The 26,137-nt window shown below is 48.4% G+C and overlaps 3 protein-coding genes across 6 annotated transcripts; all 3 read right to left on the reverse strand.

Moving 5' to 3' along the window:
- Nucleotides 1–7,097: 7,097 nt before the first annotated feature.
- Nucleotides 7,098–13,206, reverse strand: LOC124681055 (protein STRICTOSIDINE SYNTHASE-LIKE 3-like). Of its 2 annotated transcripts, none has more exons than XM_047216025.1 (3): nt 12,418–13,206; nt 11,306–11,473; nt 7,098–7,975 (listed from the first exon to the last, which is right to left on the reverse strand). In XM_047216025.1, the coding sequence occupies exons 1-3, from the start codon at nt 13,032–13,034 to the stop codon at nt 7,564–7,566; spliced, it is 1,197 nt and encodes a 398-aa protein (XP_047071981.1). In that variant the 5' UTR covers nt 13,035–13,206; the 3' UTR covers nt 7,098–7,563. The 2 variants fall into 2 exon arrangements, with proteins under 2 accessions (XP_047071981.1, XP_047071980.1); XM_047216024.1 differs by lacking the exon at nt 7,098–7,975 and adding an exon at nt 10,435–11,219.
- A 380-nt stretch (nt 13,207–13,586) lies between these two features.
- Nucleotides 13,587–19,502, reverse strand: LOC124681052 (transcriptional adapter ADA2). Of its 3 annotated transcripts, none has more exons than XM_047216022.1 (12): nt 19,210–19,502; nt 18,872–19,109; nt 18,202–18,267; nt 18,003–18,128; nt 17,852–17,927; nt 16,332–16,398; nt 16,193–16,248; nt 16,026–16,091; nt 15,335–15,557; nt 14,813–15,023; nt 14,326–14,640; nt 13,587–14,234 (listed from the first exon to the last, which is right to left on the reverse strand). In XM_047216022.1, the coding sequence occupies exons 1-12, from the start codon at nt 19,260–19,262 to the stop codon at nt 14,028–14,030; spliced, it is 1,704 nt and encodes a 567-aa protein (XP_047071978.1). In that variant the 5' UTR covers nt 19,263–19,502; the 3' UTR covers nt 13,587–14,027. The 3 variants fall into 3 exon arrangements, with proteins under 3 accessions (XP_047071978.1, XP_047071977.1, XP_047071975.1); XM_047216021.1 differs by having other exon boundaries at nt 16,190–16,248; XM_047216019.1 differs by having other exon boundaries at nt 16,026–16,106; nt 16,190–16,248.
- Nucleotides 19,503–20,011: 509 nt separating this feature from the next.
- LOC124681051 lies at nt 20,012–22,358 on the reverse strand. The gene is made up of 5 exons (XM_047216018.1): nt 21,849–22,358; nt 21,583–21,741; nt 21,396–21,494; nt 20,265–20,420; nt 20,012–20,206 (listed from the first exon to the last, which is right to left on the reverse strand). Exons 1-5 carry the CDS (start codon nt 22,356–22,358, stop codon nt 20,012–20,014), a joined length of 1,119 nt encoding a protein of 372 aa, XP_047071974.1.
- Nucleotides 22,359–26,137: the final 3,779 nt, after the last annotated feature.

The raw sequence follows: 26,137 nt of genomic DNA on the forward strand, positions 1-26,137 counted from the left end.
TTTCATAAACCCTAGATACATATTTATAGTCCGTAGACTCTCTAACGTGGGAATAATCCCAACCGGGCACGAGCCCAAACTCTATCTAACCGACACGTATCCTACTATGGTACAGATACACGGGCAAACTAGCCCAAACTTGGTATATAAGGCTGATTCATGTACTTCTTCCATGTATATTCTTCAAGCCCATCTTCAATCGCGGCCCACCTCTGATCCGGTCAAATTCTGGTGATAACACATGCCCCCCTGGTTTTGGAAATGACAATTCCAAAATCACTCTGTTTTTCCTTCGTCGGGTCATGTCGTGGCAGAGCAGAACCGCCGCAGTATCCTTCATCATGATGCCTTGCCTCCTCCACTTCTCCGCGTGACCTGGCAATTTTTTTCTTCTGTTGGGCACCACTTCCTCGGAAACTGCTGTGGCATTGAATCTCCACCATATCCCCTTTTATTTAACCGTTCCAAACAGTTCGCTTCTTCATCCCCTTCGCATTAGCACTCCAAAAGCCCTCCTGCGCCACCATGTCTTCTTCCTCTTCCTCCTCCTGTCTTTCCTACCGGTCTTCTTCCTCCCGCGAGCCGACGTCGGAGGACATACGCGCACCAGAGGAGTGGGACCAGGAGGACCACGCCTCCTCCGTCTGGTCCGAGGACGACAAGTCTCTGACCAGCGGAGATGAAGATCTCCAGTTCCTTGCTGATGGGGAACTGGAATCGGAAAGCGAGGATGACTTGTTCCCCTGGGACGGTTACACTTCTTCTGAGGAAGAGGAGGAGGAAGACGACGACGACTCCCTCGAGGGTTACCCGCCGGCGAAACGCCTCCGCACCTGGTGGGATGACGACGACGGCCGATGATGACGAGGAGGATGAAGCTCCCGTAGAGGGCTACGGGAGCAGCGACGAGGAGTCCACCGGCAGTAGTGCCGATGAGAGCTCCGAGGACGACGACGAGGGCAGCGACGGCCCGTAGACTAGGATCTACTAGTGTAGGCCTAGTAATAGTAGATTGGTCAATAGACCCTTCTTTTGTTCTTCCTTCCTTGAGCAATCGGCTCTTTCTTTGTAAGAAATCCTGTTTATCAATGAAGAATTTCCCCCAATTTGATTTTGCCGATTTCCTTTAAGCTAATTTAGCCGATTTCCTTCAAGCTAATTTAGTCGATGCTCAATGAGCCGATGGCAACGCATCGGTCCTTCACAATCTATCCTTCAACTCTTCGACTGATGACTCTGAGACCTGGTGGACAACATGGAAGACCCTTGCCTTCACGAGGGTCCTTAAATTCCTCTCACCAGCTCCGGTGATCCTCCTCTGCAAAAACTCACCATCCTTGAAGAAGGTTGCGACGCAGGACCAGCCGATGACACTCCAATCGGCTTCTAGAAACAGAGCATCTACCAGGTCAGCTGCCCCCCGAGCCTCAGTCAAGGCGAAAACAGAGACGAGGACACGCAATTCAGACAAATGGACCTGAGCTCGATCATATCTGAGAAAGCTACCATGCAGAGCCAGCCAGAGCCGATCACCCCTCTTCCGTCGAAAGCCAATACTGCAGATGGTCACCAGCGGCTTTAGAAACCAAGACTCCTCTGACAAGGTTGTCTCGTATGCCAAAACTCCTCTGACACAGAGTTGGAGGTCCTCGTGTCTTGAACGCGCAACTGGTAGATCCCATGAAATTTGTACTAGAGTCGATGGCTATGCATCAGCTTTGTTCCTTAGTTCTAAAGTCGATGTCCGTGCATCGGCTGTATACCATGAGAATTTTTTTTTACGGGCCGACTTTTCCTATCGGCCCCCAATGTTTCACTGCACATGTATCGCACATGTTCATCTGATTAGGTGCCCCCCGAGCCGATTCTCGCCGTGTAACTGCTGATATCGGCTCTGTGGTTAGCCAAGGCACTATATGTGAACGTCGGCTCTGTTAGGACCAGTGTGGATTTCTTCCAGCTCATCAGCCGACGCAAACCCATTGCCCATTAGATCGACGTTGAACCCAGGCAGAATGAATGGTGAGGATAATTTTGGCCGATTGCTGGAATCGGCCTCCATGTTGCTTGCTCGATGAAGGTTTTGCAATGTTCCTCCATAGATCCTTGGGTCCGATCACATGGATCGGCATCGCCACGTTTGTCCATAGATGTTGCTCTTGTTACACGGTCAGGCCGGTGGATAAAACCAGCCTAACCCCGTCCTTTGTCACGTCGATGCGCTCGCAGCCGTCCAAATTGATGCCCGAGAGTGGCTCTTGGCCCGATGTCTCCCAAACGTTCATGCCAGCCGTTGAAATCTCGGCTGAATCATCTGCGTGGACGACTTCTACTTCATCTCCATCCCACCGTATTAGGCATTGATGCATCGTGGATGGAATGCAACAGCTTGGCGTGGATCCAATCTCTCCCTAGTAGGACAGCGTAAGTGCTCTTGCTCGTTGACAATAAAGAACGTCGTAGGGACGGTTTTCCTTCCTACGGTCGGATCCACGTTCGAACACCTTGTGCGTCGGATGCTTGGCCGTTGAAATCGCTCGGTGTCACATTGGTCTTGATCGGATCCGAGCTAGAGCGTCCCAACCGACGTAGCATGGAGTATGGCATAATGTTGACTCGCCGCTCCGGTGTCCACCAAGCATCTTGTTGACAGAGCTGCCCATTGATGTAACCTCGCAAGTACAGGGCCTTCGGATGCCCGTAGCTTCTTTCTCGTGGCTTCTCAAAGATGACCGGCCGTGGGCCGCAGATCAAGTTGTGCCACAGGTGCTTCGTCTACTCCTGGAGCACTAAACTCCGTTGGAAGGATGAACACCATGTTTGTGCCAGCCGATGTCTCGAAGCATCGGCTTTCTTTTGTCCGGGCGCCACTCTTTCCTTTGTGGCCGACCTTCTTCGTCCAGGGTTCGCTGAACTTTAGCGGCCAGATCAGGCCGCGCCTTCCTCAACGTGTGCAGGTATAACCTTTCGGCTTCCTCCAAACCACGTAGCCGCTGAACCCTTCGCTTTTGGGAACGGCTGAGCCCATCAGAGCACCACCTTGGCCGATGATACTTGTCTTCTTCTTCATCATCGTCCTCTAGTTCCTCGAGATCTTCTACCCGAGAGGACTCATCGTGCTTGTTCCGAGGCGGGAGAGGCCCTAGACGTTTGAACACGGACACGTTAGCTGCATCCTTCTTCTTTTGTCTACATTCCGGACGAGCTTGCCGATTGTAGGCAATCGGCTCATTCCTGAATCCCAGCAGTGTACCGAAGAAGGGGCAGTCCCAGTGCCTATCCACGTCGTCTTGCTCTCTCGACTTTTCCTTGGCGTGGCGCTCATATCTCTCCTCATCGCGATTATGCCGACGATGTCTCCTGGCGTCCCTAGCCAGACGATCTCTTTCATCATCGTCATTGCATCGCCGGCGTTGGTCATATTGACCCACATACTTGTTGAGGAGGTGATCAGAGAGAGGTCGCTGATATCTTACGTTCCTCACTTCTCCTTCTGTGATGTAGCGCTTGCCATCGTGACGGAGCCGATCGCGTGGAGCGGCTTCCTATGTGTCCTTGCTATGAGAGCAGCTGCCCTCATCTCCGTCCTTACCAGAGTGGTGCCCAAGTCCTACCATGTTGATATTGCACGAGAATCCTGGCTGGCACCCTCCGTGGTAAGTGCACTCCACCATGTTAACGGCGGGGAAGGGGTGTGTGTCGACCTTCATGGCGTACTGGCTGAAAATTAGCCGCCCTTGTTCTATCGCCATTTGGACCCGCCGACGCCACACCCCGCGGTCGTTGGTGGCGTGGGTGAACGTGTTATGCCACTTGCGCATGGCTTTCCGTTCAGCTCCCGCACCGTGGGGATCTTGTGGCCTTCGGGTAACTTTAGCTGCTTCTCCTTGAGTAAGAGGTCGAAAATTTTCTCAGCTTTGGTCACGTCGAAGTCAAACCCTTTTGGAGGACCTTGTGGCTTAACCCATTTACAGGACACGGGGCTTGCCCCCGAGTCCATTCAGCCACTCGCTACCTCTTGATCTCCCGCAACGACCTTCATCTTCATCCGCCTCAACCAGGACCACCGCACGCTTGAATTTATCCCGGTAAACATCCGGGTGGCGCCGTTCATATGCCGACAGCCTTCGCACCATGTGCGCCGGTGGAGGGTAGTCTGCTTGGGAGGCCACGTCCTTGATCGATGATGAGAGACCCACCACCGCCAACTCGATCGCTTCTTTTCACTCACATGAACCGAATAGCATCGGTTCCTAACGGTCCTGAAGCGCCGGACGTATTCCGCCACCGTTTCCCCGCGCTTCTGTCGTACTTGTGCTAGATCGGCAATGCCGGCCTCGGAAGCCTCTGAGTGATACTGTACGTGGAACTGCTCTTCCAACTGCTTCCAAGTCCGGATTGAATCTGGTGGCAGCGATGTGTACCACCCGAAAGCCGATCCTGTGAGGGACCGTGCGAAGAACCTCACGCGCAGCCTCGTCCGATGCCGAGATCGTGCCCGAGCCGTGCCAAATATCGGCTCACATGCTCGATGGAGTTGGAACCATCTCGATCCATTAAACTTGGTGAAATCGGGGAGCCGATATTTGGGTGGTAGCGGGATCAACTCGTACTCGTTGGGGTACGGCTTGGAATAGCCGATTGTCCTCCTTTTCGGCATCATGCCGAACCGGTCTTTTAGGATTGTACAGATCTGATCCGCGGTGATGGCCGCGAGCGTCGAACTCCGAAGATTCGCCGGGGTGGCATACTTAGCCAGCCATGCTTGCTTTTCCAGCTCCGAGCCAACCGCAGGAGCTGAGCCTCGGAGGTTTGTCGGAGTGGCATACTTAGCTAGCCACGTCTGCTTCTCAAGATCAGTTCCCGAAGTTCCTCCTGTTGTTCCGGAAGTCCCTGCTGTTGCAGCCTGGTTCGAGGGCGCCCGTTCATCGCAGTCCGGCACGTATGCGCACGTGTATCCGTGAGGGATCTCCTTAGGCGCCTCATGCAAGAATTGGTAGTCACTAGGGTCACCACCGATCTTGTAGACGACGTATGCCGATGAACTCGGCACTTCTGGTGCTGCCAACGCGAACGGCAGCGGTGGACGGGACCGGAGTGGCATCTCTCCTTGGTGAGTCCCCGCAGCTGGTCCCGACGGAGAATACCGATGGCTCATGATTTCCTGGATCACGCGCAGAGCGACACGCTCCAAAGTGTTCACCGAGCTCTCGGAATGGCGGTGCAGCGAATGAGCCACCATGAAGTTAATCTCCCGACGCAGCCGATCCGGTGCGTTCTTCCCGACGGGGTAGATAGGTCCACTCCATCGAGCGCGCCTTCAGTGAGAACCCTTTCCACCCGATGCCATGTGAACGGGTTCCGTGAAAAGAGCCGATGAGGCTCGGCTTCGAGGACCGCTTTGATCTCGTCATGCTTCTTCTTGAGCTCATCGGTCGGATCCTCGTACTTGATCGGAGTGCCTTCCGCCATCTCAGATGTAGATGGCGATGCGGTTGATGTCGAAGATGGTCCCACCGGGCGTGCCGTAATGTGTTGCGGTCGAAACCCACCGGCGGGCAGCGACGGGCAACACCGTAGAGCCGGGAATCTCCCAGGACTCGCGGCTGGCCCCGGTCCCTCCGAGCGACGGCCCGCAAAGCCTTCGGCACGCACGTCCGATGCTGATGCAGGGCGTGCCACCCGACCTATACCCGGTCGGAAGGTGTTGGATGTGCCTCGCTTAGTTTCCTCGCATGGCATACACGTAAACATTAAATACGAGCCTCGATCGGCTCTCGGGTTATCCCGTGAATCGGCTCAAAGAGCCGATCCACCCATGATGCGTACGAGGTGTACGATCGGATGGTGGTCCCGCTTGATCAAAACAAAGCTAAAACGACCTACTACGATTTAGGGTTTTCACCGCATAATCGGAACATCCTACTCGTGATTGAGCCCGGCGGCCACGCACGGTGATCGTAAACCGACCCTAGACAAGGCCTAAAAACCAACACGAAGTTGATCCTCGGAACATCCTGTCTAGGGCTAGCAAACTACACCCTACGCGCCACTCGGATCCTTCAACCCGTTTGTAAGGCCTAACCATGCAGATATTAAACTAATCCTTGAAGAACAAGGAGCAATCATAACGGATCGGATCTACTAAATAATGATCAAGCGGGTGCCGCCCTTACACCCAAGATAGGTGTAAGGGCGGCTAGATGCCTAAGGGTTGCACGACGATAGCATATGATATGATGAACAATGCTAACCCTAAAACATCTATGATAACTACGTTGCTCGCCATCAAAAAGGCTTCGATACGAGCAACGCATGAACGATGAATAAACGTAGTCTGCCTAGATCGCAAGATGCGATCTAGGCAGCATGATGCTTACCCGGAAGAAACCCTCGAGACGGGGAGTTGGCGATGCGCCTAGATTGGTTTGTGGTGAACGTGATTGTTGTTTATTTCATAAACCCTAGATACATATTTATAGTCCGTAGACTCTCTAACGTGGGAATAATCCCAACCGGGCACGAGACCAAACTCTATCTAACCGACACGTATCCTACTATGGTACAGATACACGGGCAAACTAGCCCAAACTTGGTATATAAGGCCGATTCATTTACTTCTTCCATGTATATTCTTCAAGCCCATCTTCAATCGCGGCCCACCTCTGATCCGGTCAAATTCTGGTGATAACACACGTTTCTCGAATCGCCATGTGTCGCCGTGTGTCCGTAGCTGGATTTTGGTTGAAAAGAAAATAGACTAACCCAATAAACATGTTTGGTTTTCTCCAATATCTCAGCTAATTCTAAACCTCCAAGAGTCTCCTGTTCACAAATGTGGTGATAGGTTTCTACTATCGTGTGATATGCCAATCAGCCTATATATAAGAAAGAATATACGTAAAAAAGGCAGAATATAATGTGGAAGTCACGAAGAATAAAAAAAACTAGATAAGCATGAACTAACTACCACCTTGTACAAGAAGTATGAGTTTATTTAGTACCTATGATTTCTCAAGCATGAATGAACTAGCATCCATAAGAAAAGCATGAACTCAACAACATACTACTACACTAATAATAAGAGAAACATCACATGTCCACATAAGATATTTACAATTAATTCTTATTATTATGGAGGAGAAACAACGACAGAAAAGGATTCAGTGTTTTAGTCAATGATGACAAGTTGACAACTTGCACTGGTGGTGGACAGTTAACACTCTCCATTGGACAGACAGATTTCTTTTCAGAAATTGAAACGGACAACCAACAGATTCTCCCTTCGACCCGTATTACTTATCGCCGAAACGAGCGAATAGACACAGTAAATAAGTAATGTAGGTCAGAGGGAGTAATAAACTTACAAATATGGACTCGGAAAAGCGAGGTGCTAAAAGATCTGACTAAAAATGTCCGGGAGGTACGACAACCATTAGGGAAAGGCTGAAACATCAAGCCATTCTACATTTTTTCAGGACCAGATTTATTTGGATCAAGCAACAAACGTGTGCAATGGCGTTCGTGGATCTCATACTCTTTGACCCCAGCAAAACAGGGCAGCTAGGACTCATTGGCATAGTCGAAGACGGCAATGAAGGGCATGAGAACGGATCCTATCCAGAGTTTGCCATCCTTCTCCTCGACTTCACTTACAGCTCTCACCACCTGCCCCTTCGTGTCCTCCAAGATGTCGAGCACCTCCCCCTCAGGGCTGTATTTGATGATCAGCGCGTGCAGGTTGCCGCCGATCTGCATCAGGTAGTGGAACTTGGCGGTGATCGGGAGGCTGAGCAGGAACTTCCTCAGCCGGATGTGGCGACTCACGAGCCGGGCATAGACACTGCGCCGGCAATGGATTGCTACCCAGAACTCGCCTTTCTCGTTGGTCCTCACATTGTCTGGGAATCCAGGCAGGATGGCGAAGAGATCGACGGTTCCTGCCTTCTCACGCTTCAGCCAGTATCTGCTCAACCTGTCTCAACAATGGCACAATAATCAGTGACTAATAGGCCGTAGAGTAGAATTGGGGGAGTCCCTGAACCAAATGGAGATAAGAGTATATATGAACCTTCTCAAGGTCCAATCTCTTCCAGACTTGGTTCGCTCTTTTACAAGTAAATAATAAGTGCTTAATATCCTCCGGCCCTTGCTGACAAACTAGACATTCACGATGCACATGAATATGTCGCTCCGCTAGAATTGATTTCCCTGGAACCACTCCGTCTAGTGCTCTCCACAAGAAAATCAAAACTTTACTAGGCACTTGTATTTTCCACAAAAATTCCTATACAGGGTTAACATTAGCAGAGCATTGCCCATCACTTCTTCCAATCTTAGCACCAAATTGATGTTTCCATTCTAGATGGTATGCAGATCTCGCTGACAAAGTATAGGTTTTTGTGTAGTGCCAAGCGATGAAGTCCTATGTTAATTTGTCACTCGAAGGAATTTTTTAAATACGTTCAACTTCATAGCTCAAGAAGTTTACCCTTAAGATCGGGTCTATGAGCTCCTCCATTGTTCGACATGAACAATTTCCTCTACTAGACAAAAAAAAACGTGTGGAGCCTGTAGGGATCCAGTGATCCTCCCAGATATTCACATTTGTACCAGAACCAATTCTCTAAATATGACCCCGTTTGAATGTGTGCAAGCCCGATACAATGCTTTGCCAAGTATACGAAGAACCACTTTTTGGACCAGCTTTATGAAGACTACCATTCAGAAAGTATTTAGCTTCCAGAACACGAGCATATAGAGAATTTAGACTAGTGATCAAACGCCAACTTTGCTTTGCAAATAAAGCCAAATTGAAAGCATGTAGATCCCTAGAGCACGTAGAGAATCTGGACTAGTGATCAAACGCCAACTTTACTTTGCAAATGAAGCCAAATTGAAAGCATGTAGATCCCTAAAATCCATGCCACCTGATTTCTTCGGAATGTACATTTTCCACCAAACTAGTTCATTTTTCTGTGTTCCTCTATGTGTCGCCACCAGAATTCCGACATAGCATCATTTAACTCCTTACACAATTATTTTGGGATCTTAAAAACTGACATAGCATAAACAACAATAGATTGTATAATAGCCTTCAGCAAAATTTCTTTGCCTACCAAAGATAACAACTTCTCCGTCCAACCCTCCAGGCGTTCAATTACCCTCTCCATCAGGTAGATGGAACTTTTAGTTCGATCAAGACCAACCACTGAAGGAAGATCCAAATATTTGTTCGAAATTACTTCAGTTATGATATTTAATTCTTTGAGCCTTCACGTAAACTCTCACATTAGGGCTACAGAAAATATTCCATTAGCTTCACTAACCGTTTGTCTCGAACTTGCACAATATTGCTCCAGAACTTGTCTCAATGAGGTTGCATCGTCAAATTCGCCTTCATAAGTGTTAGAGAATCATCAACAAATAATAAATAAGATATTGCTAGTGTATTCTTGCACACCCGAACGCCTTCTATGTCAAGAACCTCTTCTCTATGAGCCAATGCACTAAACAATCCTTCTACACAAATTAAGAATAAGTAAGGTGACAAAGGATCTCCTTGACGGAGACCTCTAGTAGGTGTAAACCATTCTCTCTCCTGATCATTATACCTTACTTTAACACACATGCCATTATAAGATCAACAAACTCACTGTAGAAACCTAGGCGAGTAAACAATCTTTCTAGGAAAATCCATTCCACTCGGTCATACACTTTATGCATCTCCAACTTTACTGCACAATATCCTTCTTTCCACATATTCTTATTTTTGATTGTATCCATGCTCTCATAAGCTAGCACTCCTTGTAGCATTAGCTTTCCAAGAGAAAGCGACATACAACAAGACTGCATGCCAAGACAAGTGGGGTCGCTTGTCCCTACCAATGCCATGTGTGTGGTCTGTCCCTGAGACACGTTCCCCAAATCTCCCCGTGCCACACAGGGAGGTCACAGGTGTAACACCTGTAACTAGGTTTTCCCGATTATCAAATGCTCTATGGTTGAAAAGAAAATAGACTAACCCAATAAACATGTTTGGTTTTCTCCAATACCTCAGCTAACTCTAAACCTCCAAGAGTCTCTGGTTCAACAAATGTGGTGATAGGTTTCTACTATCATGTGATATGCCAATCAGCCTATATATAAGAAAGAATATACGTAAAAAAGACAGAATATAATGTGCAAGTCATGAAGATGAAAAAAAACTAGAAAAGCATGAACTAACTACCACCTTGTACAAGAAGTATGAGTTTATTTTGTACCTATGATATCTCAAGCATGAATGAACTAGCATCCATAAGAAAAGCATGAACTCAACAACATACTAATACTACACTAGTAATAAGAGAAACATCACAAGTCCACATAAGATATTTAAAATTAATTATTATTATTATGGAGGAGAAACAGCGACAAAAGAAAATGATTCAGTGATTCGGTCAATGCTTGACAACTTGCACTGGTGGTGGACAGACAGACAGATTTCTTTTCAGAAATTGAAACAGACAAACAAACAGAAACAACTACCCCCTCCGACCCGTATTACTTATCGCTGAAACAAGCACACACTAAATTAAGTAATATAGATCAGAGGGAGTAACAAACTTACAAAATATGGACTCAGAAAAGTGAGGTGCTAAAAGATCAGATTAAAACTGTCCGGGAGTTACGGTAACCATTAGGCGAAGTCTGAAACATCAAGCCATTCTAGATTTTTAAAAGACCAAATTTATTTGGATCAAGCAACAAGCGTGTGCAATGGCGTTCGTGGATCTCAACTCTTTGACCCCAGCAAAACAGGGCAGCTAGGACTCATTGGCATAGTCGAAGACCGCAATGAAGGGCATGAGAACGGATCCAATCCAGAGTTTGCCATCCTTCTCCTCCACTTCACTTACAGCCCTCACCACCTGCCCCTTCGTATCCTCCAAGATGTCGAGCACCTCCCCTCAGGACTGTACTTGATGATCAGCGCGTGCAGGTTGCCGCCGATCTGCATCAGGTAGTGGAACTTTGCGGGGATCGGGAGGCTGAGCAGGAACTTCCTCAGCCGGATGTGGCGACTCACGAGCCGGGCATAGACACTGCGCCGGCAATGGATTGCTACCCAGAACTCGCCTTTCTCGTTGGTCCTCACATTGTCTGGGAATCCAGGCAGGATGGCGAAGAGATCGACGGTCCCTGCCTTCTCACCCTTCAGCCAGTATCTGCTCAACCTGTCTCAGCAATGGCACAATAATCAGTGACTATGCAGTAGAATTGGGGGAGTCCCTGAACCAAATGGAGAGAAGATTATATGAACCTTCCGCGAGATCCTTCGCAGAAGACGAAGAATGAGCCATCCTTGCTTAAGCTCACCCCATTGGGAAATTGCAGGTTTCGGTGAAGAACTGTTGTTTCCTTTGTTTTCGGGTCGTATTTCAAGAGCCTGCCCGAGGGATCTCCGGCGAAAACCAACTGCATGAAATTCCTGCAGATGAATTGCAACACTGATAATTAGTTCCAACACCGCTAGCACATCTACATGACCAAGAAATTCCTGCAGATGAATTGCCACACTACTAATTAATTACTGCAGAGAAACAGAGTAATTCTCACGAGTATCTCCTAGAGCAGAACTACTAGAAGTAAGCATTTCACAGCACACAAGCCCTTCAATTAGTTCAAAGTTTACTAGTGCCTTCCTTTTCCTACGCCAGCACATCTACATGATCAAGAGCATCCAGCCTGACATCTCTCGGACTACCCGTAAATTGTCATAAGAACGAAAAAAATGTCAATAAAGGTCATCAACAGAATCTTTTAAGCATAAAAATGAGGATAAAGCTTTGCACACTTCCTCTGTTTCTCGTGAGTGCCTCCTAGAGCAGAATTGCTGAAGCAAGCATTTTACGGCGACAGGTCCTTCAGTTGCTTCAAAGTTTACTAGTGCCTTCCTTTTCCGAAAGCAATATGTTACTCGTATAGAATTCTAAGGAGGAACAATAGCAAAATATTAAAATACGAAAAAGTTTCAGGCCCATCCCACCCACCTTCACGTGCATAATGGTGCATTCGCTTTAAGCACCATGCAAATCATTACGAAAAGTTGCTAAACTTTCCTCAGAAAGATACTACAGATGCAGTCCGAACTTCAAAAGTCCTCAGAGGATACCATGGTGTCTATGGCTACATCAGTTACCACTGTAACTGTCAAATCAAGCTACCACAAACCAAGCTTCCAATTATAGTGTCTTTTTTTAGAGGCAGTTATAAGGTCCTAATTTTTTCAATCAGCAGGTCTGCTCAAGTTTGTAGTAAAAAGTGAGGCAACGGATACAATACAGTGTGCAACCACAAACCAATACGATGAGATGAAGCTGAAGCTGAATGAAACAGAGGACAGGATAAGGGCATCGGGCACGACGGACGGACCTTCTCTGGTAGAGGACGCTGCTGTCGGTGAAGTAGACGTTGCCATCGGCGTCAAGGTCGAGGTCGTTGGTGAAGTTGAAGCGCACGCCCTCGGCCTCGACGGCGAGCGGCGTGGCGAGCCCGCCGTCGGGCCCGACCTTGCACAGCCCGTAGTAGGCGTCGGCGATGTAGAGGTCGCCGGTCCTCCTGTCGAACCGGATGCCGAGCGCGCGGCCGCAGACGTGCTCGTCCTTGAGGTACTCCATGGGCGACGCCTTGGGCCCGCCGCAGCGGTCGGCGGTCCAGTTCGGGGAGGCGTGCGCGAAGTAGGCCCAGCGGGCGCCGTCCCAGAGCACGACGCGGCCGTCGGCGACGCCCGTGTAGGGCCCGCGGCCGCGCGGGTCGAAGGCGACGCTCTCGGGGCCCTGGACCTCGCCGCGGAACCGGATCTCCGCGCCGCGGAGCCGCTCGGCGGAGTCCGCGTGCGGGGGCATCTCGGCCGCGTCGGGGAGCTCCACGACGTGCGCCTCGAAGCCCGGGAAGTCCACCATGCTGCCCAGCCGCAGCGGGTCCGTCCCGCAGAACGCCGCCAGCGCCGCCACCACCGCCGCCGCGACAACCACGCCCGTCGACACCATCTTCTCTCGCTCTGCGGCGCCTCGCCTTGTACGCCTCGCGTGGGTCTCTCCGCCTGCCTCGCGCGCACCAGCGGTGGTGGTTTAGCTATAGCAGCCAGGAGGGAGGGGCCATGGCTCTGTTGCGTCACTGCTGATGGCGGTCTGGCTGCGCAGCGTAGTGATTTTGATGCGCGAGCGGGAGGACGCAAGGCGCAACACACATGCCAACTACCCACCCTTCAGCGGCCAACCAGCTTCCCGTGCACAGCACGATGCACAAGCCGCCATCAAGCACTGTTGACTATTCGCTTCGGCATTCACTCCCAGTACGAGCACACAACTAACTACTGCCTGCTTTTCTTTCCGCAGAATCGACATGACAAAAGTGTCTTCATTTTTTAAACTTGCCTAGTAAAAGTTACAGCAAATATTTATTTATAACTGAACTGGAAATCTTTTCACTCCCCTGCATATGCACAACGAATCAAGTATACACAAATCAACACCACAAAGAGAGAAGCTAAGATCAAACTTAACAAAACAAACAAACAGAATCTCAATGAACACGGATCATCAAAATTATAAGCTTGAATGAACACTCAACAAGAATTTGGTAACAGGAATATCTGTAATACTTCAAGTCTGGTATCTGAACTATGTCACGAAATAGAACAAATGGTTACATACATGGTACATCATTTCAGACCCTAAACCCTACAACAAGGCAATGTCGCATCATCAGACACAGTACACTCTCAGCAACGACAAACTATCCTCTTAAAACTGAACAGCAATGGAAACTCACGCTACACATTCCCACTGTAATTTTACAATTTGGCTCGGACGCCTTATTGTGTACTTTGGAAATCTTGCACGAATTTCAATTCAACACTACAGCCAAGTCAATGTAAGTATAGCCTCCATTCTTACCCTTGAGTCTCGATCATGCTACAAATGAGAAACCAAGAGTTGGTTCTGGGGGGAGTTTACACCAGGCACTACCCAAATGTGTGACTAAACGGTTGGAGCCTCCTCGTTGTTACCCAGCTTTTTCGTCACCATATCATAAACTGTATCGACCTTGGCAGGGTCAACTTTGAATAATACATGAGCATCTTCCTTCTTGACAACACTACCCTTGAACATCTCCTGCATCAACACTTCCTGCATTTTCAGATAATGACTAGGTAGCAATCTGTTCTGACAGCACAGAAGTTTTTCCTGAAATAGAGAAGAAGAGCATTTGTTTATTCTACCGAGCTACACAAATACGTAAATGGCGACATCAAGAAGAAACAAGCAATGCCCTTACACTGGCACTTAATAGCTCTTCCCCAGGAAGACCAACAATATCCCAATCATCCCATTGTTTAGCGGTTGTATGTCCTGTGGTCTTTGGAGAATCCCTACCACCAGAATCCAAAATTGTACTGCCTTTCTTTAGATCCAAATTCCCATCTGTCTCAATTTTCATAGGCCGGTTTGTTTTGTGTACTGCTTTAGTAGTTGGAATAAGCTGGCCACTTTCCTTCGCTTTTTGAGCATTCATACCATACTCCTTTCTCCTCTTCTGCTCGATGTGTATCTTGGCTTCAGCCAGTGTACGGCATCCAGCGGAACGACATTCCTGGCATGAACAAAATAAAGTAATGTAAGGAATTATTCTTGCACACAAAAAATGCTGTAACAGCGAGTTGTAACTATTCTGTTTGCTTAGTTGAGAATCTGAATGTAGTAAGAGAAAATGGCAAGCTAAACATATGGACATGTGCCCAAAACTTTGGGGAAAAGTAGAACACCTGAAGCTCTTGAATCCTCCTCCGGATTTTCCGTTCTTCAATAACACTCCTAACAAGGGCTTCATGTTCCTCCTTAGTAAGGAAACGCATGAAGACCTTGTATCGATGGTAAACCTCCTTGTCCTCATTTGTAAGATCCTTCTCCAAAGGATTAGGGTACAGTAAGTTTCTTTCCAATATGAACTCTTTTCTCCTTTTCCTTTCATCAAGCCTATGGTGGAAAATAATCAAAAGGATGAGAAGCATAAAAAGGTTCTATAACTTCTAGCAGACTCATTGGTTATTAAACAGCAAGGTCTGTTGCAGCTTTTAATGAAGTCATGCAAACAGAACCATTTGTTCAAGTCAACTAGCAGCTTAAGCACTAAAAACATGGAGCCCTTTTCATCTGAATATTAATTAGTAGGAACCAATAAGAAGATGTTGCCATGATGATCTTTCTCAAACCAGAGGAATAAACTACTGCAACAACAGAATTTACTTTTATTTACTACGAACAAACATTCTTTGCAGTTGACGAACCTTGACAAGTAAATTCGCAACACACGTAGCTTCAGTTCACGATCGGTTTCTGAATCAGTTTCTTTAAATTCCATCTCTGCAAGTGCTTGTTCAGCATCATTATCATACTCTGGGTCAAATTCATGCCTCTTTGCATTGTATCCACTCAATTCAGTCAACGAAGGCCCTTCTTCTGCAGAACATCTGGGCTTTTTTACGCCGATACTTCTATCCATATGACCATCTGGCAGATACAAATTGAACAGGCCAATATTCAATATACGATATTGCAGGAATCTGAAGAAATAATACAGGTGCGGCGTACGTAACTACGTATGTTTCATTATGGTAAAATAAATAAAAAGGATTTGCTTCTAAACACTCCAGATACCATTGTCTAGAGATCTGTCTTTGGTTTATTTTGATCATAATACAAAATTCTAAAATAAAAGGGAAAATGGTTTTTCCGACCACGATTGTATATGTAAAGTCATCTCTTTAAAAGGGTAATAAACTTGATCAAACATATCACAAAGGTGAACAACTTGGGAAAGGAAGCCATGCTAAGTAGTGTCTTATTTTCGCTTAATCTGAGAACAACAAAGGGATGTCTTTACTGACATGAAGGCAATGCTTGATGATGAATGAAAAACAGAAAATAACCCTAATGCATCCATCTGATCACCCATGGATAGTTTATTTATGGCTGTACCTTCAACTTTAGCTAGATTAGCACCATCTTTGAAATGCCCAACAGTTGAAGCTTTCTTATTTGCACCTGAAGCAGATTCAACTGCATTAGCATAATCCGGATCATGTTCAATGAGACTGGACAAACAAATATTAGGATCGAATCAGTCAAATTAGAAGACATACTACCAGGTATGTGCGAAGGTGATCGACTGGCTGGACCTTCTAGAAGTGCATCTTCCACCCTATGCAAGGCAACAATTGGTAACTAACCTCTTGCAAAGTTCAGATGCATGGTTATGAATATTCTAGAGCAAGAATAGCATACTTGACACGGGGTGGAGAAAATGGAGACTCATCCTTAGGAGTCCAATCCCCTGGTAACACTGGAATTCCTATATATAGAAAGAGGAAATATACAAACAAACATAGTGAGATATCATATCAAGTCTTTACTGTCATTCTTCTTTATGTAAGGGAGGACATTACTCAGGGCAGAAAGTACTTCTTAGCATCCTCACATTCAGAGTCATTACCGACAGAATAGTGTCCTGCCGGAGGTTTCTGTTATTTCATTATATTAGCTCATGCATTTGTGTGGATTCTTGTGTTCATGTCTGTGCTTCTGTGCATTCAGGCACATTTTCTTTCCTACTTATGAAATGTTGAGTTGGTGGTCGTTCGTTCACTCTCCGCCCCTACACCACAGCAAGGCCCATGCCATTTAGGGGCCCATACATGTACATATAGTATTGATATTCGACAGTAACGACTTATATATAGCTAACTGGCTCGGACCGCTGTACCTCCGGAAAACTGAAGCAATAAAACTAGAAAAGAAAACAATGAACAGCCGACAAGGCCCACGTAACCCATAAACATGGAGATGTGGGATGCTAGCCTTCCCAATATCCTTCATGCTTTTTTCTCATATGCATGGTTTTGAAGGCGTCAAGGCGTCTTAGAGCGGGTTGGGGGCGCCCTGACGCCTAAGCAACGACTAGGCGGGTGCTTTAGACGCCTAGGCGCCTAAAGCGCTCGATTTTCCAAGGCAGAGGGGGGGCGGGCGCCTTGACGCCTAAGCGTCGCCACGCCTAAGCAACGCCTTTAAACCCGTGAACTAGCAATGTCTACATGATTCTTTTCATTTTACATTCTAACAGCTCCATTAATTACCAAACAAGAAACTTCTCTATTGAAGCCTTGGAGTGGTGCTAATCAATCACAACTGTCTTTGATCCCTACAAAAAAGATGTTGCAGCAACGATTTTGGAAGAACTATTTGAGGTAATTTACAGCATGCCACAAGAAAGAAAGATCCGCGTCCATATCCCTTATCCGCTGACTCCAAATCTAAAAATACAAATATAGGGTAATGGCTCCCAGTTTCCCACAAAAGCCCACAATTGCACGACACAGGACTTGAACGAGAGATGAGACCATGCCTAGTGTGCCATGGAGCACAAGAACAGCTGGTTGACATGCTGAGACAATCTAATTTATTGATCCGTAGTTAAGCACAGGTATTTAGCTCATAGTTATTAACAGCTAACATATCAGAAGTAAAGAAACAACGCTAGTACTAAATATCCTGATATAGAAAGAATTCTTGAAGACCAGAACTATGTAAGTAATGTAACCTAAACGGCTAAACCACCTGAGACACTAACATCACACACCCACGACCAATTAATATATGTAGTAAGGTATGTCAGCCTTCAAAATACATACCCAGCTTACGCTCACCAGAAGATCTAATACTCAGATGTTCAAGAAAAACATATAATATCCTGTTCCAGCCTAAATAGATTTTCTTTATCACCTGAAAAATATGTGATCACTGCTCACCTTTTTTACTCTCACCCTGTACTTTAGCCATGGCGAGAAGTTCCTTTCTATTCTTGCCATTAACATGAGACATGTCCTACAATGATGAGGTAGTATTGTATTAGGTATCAACTTTCAACTCTACAAATTAACAGGTTGACAAAATGATTACCGGAAGGGGATAACAAGGTGAGTTCATGTATGCAGTTGTATAATGATCAATGCATTGTGTCTTGCCCTTGGTACCAACATGCTCTGCAACTTCAGCCCAGTTTCCCAGACCATACATTTCAATGCCCTTCAATAATAACAGGTAAGCAGTCAGAACCCACAAGTCAGAAATGAACAGAACAAATGGACACTGAAAGTACCTCTAGAAGAAGGATTTCCTCGTCTGCATTCCAATCTGGACAAATTAGTGGAAAAGATAGGTTGTCCTGTTGCATAATTTCAGTTGAGTTAAAGCATGCAACTTACTAATAAATATTTAAAGTTCTAAGGTAGAAACTGTTTTCTTTTGCCGCTTCTCTTTGTTTATGAGAGCTGTCTCCAGGATGACCTGGGCGCACATGTAGTAAACCGCATATAGACAATTACAATAGAGATAGTTGATTATCTAACCATGTAGAACCAAACATATAATCTGAGTTAACGCATGTGCTGCTAAAGGACGCTTATAAGTGTATCCAAGTAAACATGAATAGAAGCATGAGTGCAATGGGATTGCGCAAAGATAGTGTTTGTGTGGGATGATTCGGCATTGGGGTGTCACATACTCATACTGCATTTTTTTTGCGTCCTGCCTTTTTGACTAAGTAGCAATCACCAAAGATTTACTATTCCAAATGACAAGTGGAATGCTACGCTTTAGGGGCAAAGTTATTAACAGCATATTAAGTCCATTGCGGTATCACTCGATTGCTCTTCGACCCTAGTGGTTATTACTGCTGCTTCTGGACACTAATCAGTTAAGCATGCATTTGTGCACCAATTGCAATTCAGTGGGCAAGTAGGAAAACCAAGCTAAGCTAGGACACTGACCATGACCCTGTAGGGGTGATTGCTCCGATGCGGAGTGACCTCAGCTCCAACAGAGAAGCACTCGACACAGAGGTCGAAGTCCGGGCACTTGGAGCACTTGATCCGGATCTTCCCCGACAGGTCCTTGTTGCAGTAGTTGCAGTGGTACAGCGCCTTCTTCCCGTCGCCAGCTCCCCCGCACGCCGCCGAGAGGGAGTCCGACGCATCCCCGCTCGACGCAACCCTCCTCCGCTTCGACCTGCAGCAAAAACCGGCCGCGCATTACATTACACCACTCGCTCGCGCGCTAGTAGCCAAGGCAGAGCGAAATGCGAAGGGGGCAGAGCAGCGAGCGGGACCTGTGGTTGGTGTCGTCGTCGCCGGAGTTGGGCACCCCGCGAGACCGGCCCATCGCGGGCGGGGTCCGGGGGCCAAACCCTAGCTTCGCAAACCCCTCGAAACCCTAACCCTAGCTCGGCGCCGGGGCTCCGCTACGCCGCCGCTGGCCGCATCCGAGCTGAATCGAATTCGGGGGGGATTGATCCGAGCGGGGGAGCGTGGACTAGGGCTGGGGGATTTGGGGGATCTGCGCCGCGGCGAGGTTTGGGATTTGGCTGGGGCGGGGAGTCGGGGAGAAGACGACCACCATTGGTGAGCGCCGGACAGCTACAGATCAGACCGAGTAGTTGAGTCGGACTAGTATACTGGCGGCGGCAGATCTGGACCGTCCAGCTTGGACATCGGACGGCTGTCGTCTGTCCGTGCCCAGACAAAGGGGAACTCTCGCCGTCCCTTTGAAACTTCAGTGCTACTACAACCCGTTCTGTTCAAGACGAAGAGGGAAATATTTGGTCCAGAATTCTGCCACTAGTTGTCAAAATATTTTACCCAAAATTCTGAGACTAGCTGTCGAAATATTCAGTCTAGAAATCTTTCTCGTCCATCACAATTCAGAAATCTCGAGGTGAAAATTACACCTGAATTTCTCCGGAAAGAAACATCAAACCATCAGGGTTCATACATCTGACAGCTATCAACCATCAAGAACCAAAGCACAACCAAGATCGTAATGACCGTTGCTTGTTCACCCCCACACCACACACATAGCAACGTTATTACACAACTCTCACACACACAATCTCTGGGCGATTCATGACTAAACTAAAATAGGTTCTGGTAGATCTTGTCTTGGTCGGATCTGTGCACTCGCCGCTTGCTGCTACTCCCAGTGCCTGAGGTAGGCTTGTGGTGATCGGAGCTCTTCGACATCGGTCTTCGGCTCGAGCCGCAGGAGAGGTGGTGGGCCGGCCTGGCCTTGCTGCTGTTGCTGCGCTGGGAGCTCAAGGATTCCTCGTACTCCTGGCAAAGTTCATGGTTGAGGTGAGGAATATGCTTTGGCAGCTTGAGCACAAACTTGAGGGGAAAAGATGGATGGAAATTGTGCTGAAGCTGGCCCTGATACCTCGGATCTGCTCTTGGAGAAAGGGGTCAGGCAGGGATTAAGATCTTTGACGAACATTTCGTCAGGGCTACCACAGTTCGGCGTCTCTGCTTCGCCGATGCTGCACTCCTGCAATGACAGCGAATAGCAAGAATGGATATCATCAGTCACTCAAGGCGAAGTGAGATTATATGTTTAATAAGTTGGTATGCGCAGGTATGTAGATAGGTAGCCCATGCAGCCATGTAAGATTCATTTGTGTTGGGAGTTTTATGTTTTTTTTGTTGTTGCAAAAGATAGTTTGCAAATTGCAGCAGCAACAAAGCTTTAGAAGAGTCAGAACTTGGATTCTGAAACTAACAAACCAAATTAACCATGAAACATAGGTAAATGACTGTCTTTACAGACAGTGTAAAAAGGGTTTTCACATATTACTTTGGAAGAATAAAGGGCATGGACTGAAAATATGAAATAAGTCAAAACAACTTAAAGAACAATTAGGAAGCTGTTAACAGTGTGTTGTGCAGGTATTTTCACACCAGGTTAGACAGTAGAATAAAGTTACTCTGACATATCTCTATTGAGATCTGAGGTGTAGTTCTGAATTCTGATTAAGTCATCAAAGTCCATGAGAAAATGAGAGCATGGTGTGAACTGATAAGTAAGAAAGTTTTCCCAGTTTTTGTGTTGTCCTGTTACCTTGTGAAAAAATAAAATAGATTATGAAAGTAACTAATCTTTGTGCTTACAAGAAACATGATAATACAACAGTAAGGTTCTGAAGAAATCCTTCGTCCTAAAAGGCCATTTACTCCAAAGTAAAGGTATTACCCTGATATAAAGGGTCATTTATATAGCTTAATGGCTCTTAAACCTTTGATAGGGTCATTTAATAGTGGAAATTATATGTCCCCTTTACAAATTTTAGCATGGAACATAAGGCTGAATTCAAGAAAAATAATCTAAAATTAATATACAGGGTGATATACGCAAAATCTAATAAAATCGTGAAGCACAGTATGCAAACAACTCAACAGCATAGACATCGCTCAATCGTTTCAGCAGAATGGTTATGATCATGAATGGTAGAGCAAACAATCATACCAGAGAGAAGGCAGTCTCCTCGTTAAGCACAGGCGTGCTTGGGGAGGAACAATATCCATCATCAAAACATGACCTTGATGTGTTCTTCTCGGCCTTGACCTGCTCAGAGTGAAACGACAGCAGACGAGCATTAGATTGGCACTGAAAGATACCATTTTGAAGCTTCCCAAAATCGTGAAGGACGTGCCTGGGCGAGCTCCTCGGCAAGGCACTGGATCTGCCCGGTGAGGGTCGATATCTCGTCCCGGACGTGGCGGTCGGGCTGCGCGTCCGGGAACAGGACGGCGTCCTTGAGCGCCCTGATCTCCTCCCGCTGGCGCAGGCACAGGTCCTTGAGCCGCTCGACCTGCTCAACAAGCCGACAGATTGTTGGTTCGTACTGCATCGGGCCATTGGTGGCACGGACTGGTGCGGGGGAGAGTGGAGAGGGGAAGGGGAGCTCTATGTGCACACCTCGGTGTCCTTCTGGTGGAGCTGGCGGCGGAGCGCGGCGATCTCGTCCTCCTGCTCCTTGCTCTGCGAGAGGAGCTCCCGCTCGCTGCGCAGCACCGTGGCGAGCGTGCGCGTGTTGGCGTTGCCGCTGTTCTTGACCTCCGTGAGGGCCTTCCGCTTGCCCTCCGGCGGGGCCTTCTGGAATAGCTTCCGCGACAGCGCCGGCAGCTTGCCCCCTCCGCCGCCGTTCTTCGCGGGGGCGGGAGGGACGGGGAGGAGGTTCTTGGAGCTGGGTTTCTTGTCCATGGAGATGAGCCTCCGGAGCACGGAGCCGAGGTTGCCGTGCGGCTGCGGCGGCGCCTGGCAGCGCAGGTCGGCGCGGCCGGATCTGACCGGCACCAGCGCGCGGCTCTGCTGGACCGGCGTCCCCGATGCGGCGGCGGCGGGTGCGGGTCCGGCGCGGCGCGGGGACGGGGAGGGGGATTGGGACTCGTAGGAGGCGTAGCGCGAGGCCGCGGCCGCCTTCCTCATCTCCGACTGCTGTGCTGCGTCCCGCGCTGCCGCCGCTCGGCTCGGGTCTCGTCTCGCCGGTCTGGTGTGTGTGTAGTTTGGCGTGGATGGATGGGGAGGAGAGGGGAGCGGCCGGCGGCGTTCGAAATTCGAATGGACCAATTATGGCGTCGTGCGGCGTGCGTGCCGGGTGCTTTTTTTTTGTGTGTGTGTGTGACCCGCTCGTGCTTTTTTCCTCGGAGAGGGGATCCTGCCATGACGACAGAGTCGGCGACTTTTGCTGCACGCCGGGCAGAGCAGAGCAGGGCTCACTAGTCACTACTGTGTACTGCCACGTTCCGGAGGATTCAAAGTTTTGAACGGAGTCGGCCACCGTGCCGCATTAGAGCATCCCCACTCGTTTGGGCTCCCCACGCCCAAATCCGGCGAAATTTTCGTCCGGATTGGATGAAGATTTGGCGTGGGGAGCGCCGAAGTTCCAGCCGTCCCCCCGGCAGGAAACCCCCAACCTCGACCATTTGACATATTTCAAACAAATTCAACATAAAATTTAACAAGTTCGGCAAACAAGAGGACGAAAATTGCTGAAACAAATTCGGCGATAACGGTACAATGTTTAACAAGTGCTCAAACAAATTAAGACAGGACTAGTTGGCGTCGGCGTTGGCGTTGCCTCGGAGCCTCCATATGTGCTCCACCGGATCATCTTGCGAGCAGCTGGTGCATTGTAGAGTCTCGAATCTCCCGGCGCATAGCAATGAAGGCGGCCCATGATGGAGGCACCCAGTGATTAGGTCGTGCAAGAGGACCCTCTCTCTCATATGGTGCTTCTTGCTCGGCCGGAGGAACCGGATGCTTTCGCTCATCTTCAATAATCATGTTGTGTAGGCACACACAGCAGTTCATCACCTCCCACATCCGATCTTTGGACCAAGTCATAGCGGGGAACCGGACGACGACAAATCTCTGCTGTAGGACACCAAATGCTCGCTCGACGTCTTTTCGGCAAGCTTCTTGTTTCTTGACAAACTCGCAAAGTTTGGGGGTGCTAGGGTTGGAGATCGTCTTCACAAATGTTGCCCACTTTGGATAGATACCGTCCGCAAGGTAGTATCCTTTGTTGTAGTGCCGACCATTGATCACATAGTCCACCGGGGAGCATGACCCTCAACAAGCTTGGAAAAGACCGGGGAGCGGTTTAGGACGTTGATGTCATTGTTGGATCCAGGCATACCAAAGAAAGAGTGCCAAATCCAAAGATCATGGGTAGCCATCGCTTCAAGTATCACAGGTGCAGCCTTTTTGTGACCCTTGTACATTCCCTGCCACGCAAACGGACAGATTCTTCCATTGCCAATGCATGCGGTCAATGCTTCCAAGCATCCCTGGAAAACCTCTAGCTTCATTTGTTGCAAGGATCCTCCGAGTGTCTTCGACGATGGGTGATCTCAAGTAATAGTCCCCGAACACTGCTATGACGGCCCTGCAGAACCGGTAGAAACAATCAAGGGCGGTGGACTCCGCCATCCGAAGATAGTCATCTGCAGTATCACCGGGAGCTCCATACGCCCGCCTCCTCATAGCCACCGTGCACTTCAGCGGTGACGAAAATCCAACCAAACCAGGTGCAATCCGCCTTGCATCCGAAGTAGGGATCAAAGTGGCGGATGGCATACACAATTTGCAGAAATAGCTTTCGCTCATCCCGAAACGACGCCGGAAAACAGTCTCACCGTGCAATGGATTGTCGGCGAAGTAGTCGGCGTACAACATGCGGTAGCCCTCCATTCGCTGTCTCGGCTTGCACTTCCGGCGACCTCGTGCCGACCCACCACGCCGACGAGTTGCCGATCCGGCGTACATGCTTGCCAAGTAACCAAGGATCATCATGTGCTCGTCGTCTTGGGCGGCTGCCGCCATCTCTTCTTGCATAAGCTCGACGAACATCTGCTCCTCCTCTTCGTCCGAGTCCATGGCCGGCGAGGCAAATGGACGAACACCCGACGGGCGTGGTCGAGGCAACCCGAGCCGCGAGCGACGACGAGCAAGCAGGCCGGAAAACGGGCCGGCGGAAGAGCGGCCGGATAGGCCGTCGTCCAAACACGGCGGAATATAGGCAGGTGGGGAAGGAGTGGCGGCGCAATCCGGGCAACAAGCCGGCGGGGTGGTGCCGGCGGCGAGAGAGATACGAGGGGTGGGGGAGATTTTGAGCGACGTGGCGGTGGGGTTCGTGCGTCGAGTCACCGACGGATCGGGCCCTTCCCCGCTTTTCACTCGTCCGGAGTCCCCGAGAGCTCCCCGGGGGCCGGGGGGCGTGGGATCGCCGGATGAATTTAGGCCCAAATCCGGACGAAAACGAGGAACCGGGGGCGCGACTGGGCCGAATTTCGCCGTCCGGATGGAAAAAACGCTCGCCGGGGGCCTCCTCGGGGGGACGAGTGGAGATGCTCTTAGATTTTGTATACCAGAACTACAAAACGAAATATGAATATAACACCAAATGCGACAATATACGCTATTGTTTCACAGCATTGTTCGCATCAAACATCTAAAATATGCGCAAAACATTTTTCTTGTGCAATCATCCGTCTGCATGGTGATGAAAGAAGGCTCAAGCAACACCATTGTCGCCGGTAGCACCTCCGGCGACACCACCGCTTGCCGAAGCATTGTCTCTATCTTCACGAGCTAGCCTTCTCCTTGTAATGATCTCGAGCTTCCTCATATGCCACCATTCTTTGGTGAAGGAATACATGTCGCTCGAATCTATCATCACTGTTATACTCTCCTCCGCAACAAGGTCCACCATTGTCTTCTTCACTTCTACAGCTAGCCTCCTCTCCTCCAACTCACGAAATGTTTCCCACCTTGCTTGCTTCATCACAATCTTTTTCTCGGACATGGATTTCTTTGACTCCGAAGTCTTGAGCATCATGTTTTCCTTTGACTTTACGAACTCATCGATCTTGGAAGCCAAATTTGTTGCTTCAGCTTCAACTGTGATCTTCTCCTTAGCCCTATTGTTCCCATCTGGCCACTTACATAATCCAAACATAGCGTAGATCATTTCTTTGGTGGTGCCTCTTGCTCCCCCAATTTTCCTAGATGCTCGAGCAACTTTCAACAACGATGTAGAGTGAATGGTCTTCCTTTGGAAGCTAGCGATTTTTTTTCTCTCTGGACGCGAGATCACGAGCAACCATGCTAGCGTTTTTCTCTGCAACCGGACTGATCCCAAACGTATGGTCTTATCATTATTAATTATTATCAAGTCTTATGTGTTGACTCCAACTTGTGATTTTTGTACGCTAGATAATGCTTTTGATAATAAACAGAAGAATTTCTTCCTCTCTGCCATCACGATTCACCTCAGCCATGGGAATGGCATCTATCGTTGTCCCGTTAACCTTCCTCTTTCTCGCTATTGTCGTTGCTACCGTCCCGGCACCGGGATAGCGCACCTCGTGGGCATCAGCGATGACCTCCGCCATGGGAATGGCAATGACATCCACCATCTTCTCGTTCAACATCCTCTTCCTCACCATTGTCGCCATCGCCGCTCCAGCCACTGGGACAATGCACCTTGTGGGCATCAGCTAGGAGTGGGCATAATAAACCGAAACCGAACACCGAAACCGAATTAACCGAAACCGAAACCGAATACACCGAAACCAAATTAACCGAAGCTAAATTCGGTGCATAAATGTGATAAACCGAATTTATAAATTTAATTTCGGTTTTACCCCTAAATGAACCGAAGTAACGGTAAGAACCGAGATATTGGCGACACAGAACAATGT

The sequence above is a fragment of the Lolium rigidum genome, unplaced genomic scaffold, assembly GCF_022539505.1.
Source record: "Lolium rigidum isolate FL_2022 unplaced genomic scaffold, APGP_CSIRO_Lrig_0.1 contig_32828_1, whole genome shotgun sequence".
Taxonomy (NCBI): domain Eukaryota; kingdom Viridiplantae; phylum Streptophyta; class Magnoliopsida; order Poales; family Poaceae; genus Lolium; species Lolium rigidum.

Bases quoted from the DNA above. Each gene is read 5' to 3' on its own strand.
- LOC124681052 (XM_047216019.1), bottom strand. From the start codon at position 19,262: ATGGGCCGGTCTCGCGGGGTGCCCAACTCCGGCGACGACGACACCAAC. The intron at 15,024-15,334 runs GTTCGTCAACTG...TTTCCACCATAG, and splicing joins TTGCGAATTTACTTGTCAAG to GCTTGATGAAAGGAAAAGGA. The intron at 14,641-14,812 runs GTGTTCTACTTT...TGTTCATGCCAG, and splicing joins GGAGGATTCAAGAGCTTCAG to GAATGTCGTTCCGCTGGATG.
- LOC124681055 (XM_047216025.1), bottom strand. From the start codon at position 13,034: ATGGTGTCGACGGGCGTGGTTGTCGCGGCGGCGGTGGTGGCGGCGCTG. The intron at 11,474-12,417 runs GTCCGTCCGTCG...ATTCATCTGCAG, and splicing joins AGCGTCCTCTACCAGAGAAG to GAATTTCATGCAGTTGGTTT. The intron at 7,976-11,305 runs GTTCATATAATC...TTGTTGAGACAG, and splicing joins TGCGAAGGATCTCGCGGAAG to GTTGAGCAGATACTGGCTGA.
- LOC124681051 (XM_047216018.1), bottom strand. From the start codon at position 22,358: ATGAGGAAGGCGGCCGCGGCCTCGCGCTACGCCTCCTACGAGTCCCAA. The intron at 21,495-21,582 runs GCACGTCCTTCA...CACTCTGAGCAG, and splicing joins TTGCCGAGGAGCTCGCCCAG to GTCAAGGCCGAGAAGAACAC. The intron at 20,207-20,264 runs GTTTGTGCTCAA...CTTTGCCAGGAG, and splicing joins CATCCATCTTTTCCCCTCAA to TACGAGGAATCCTTGAGCTC.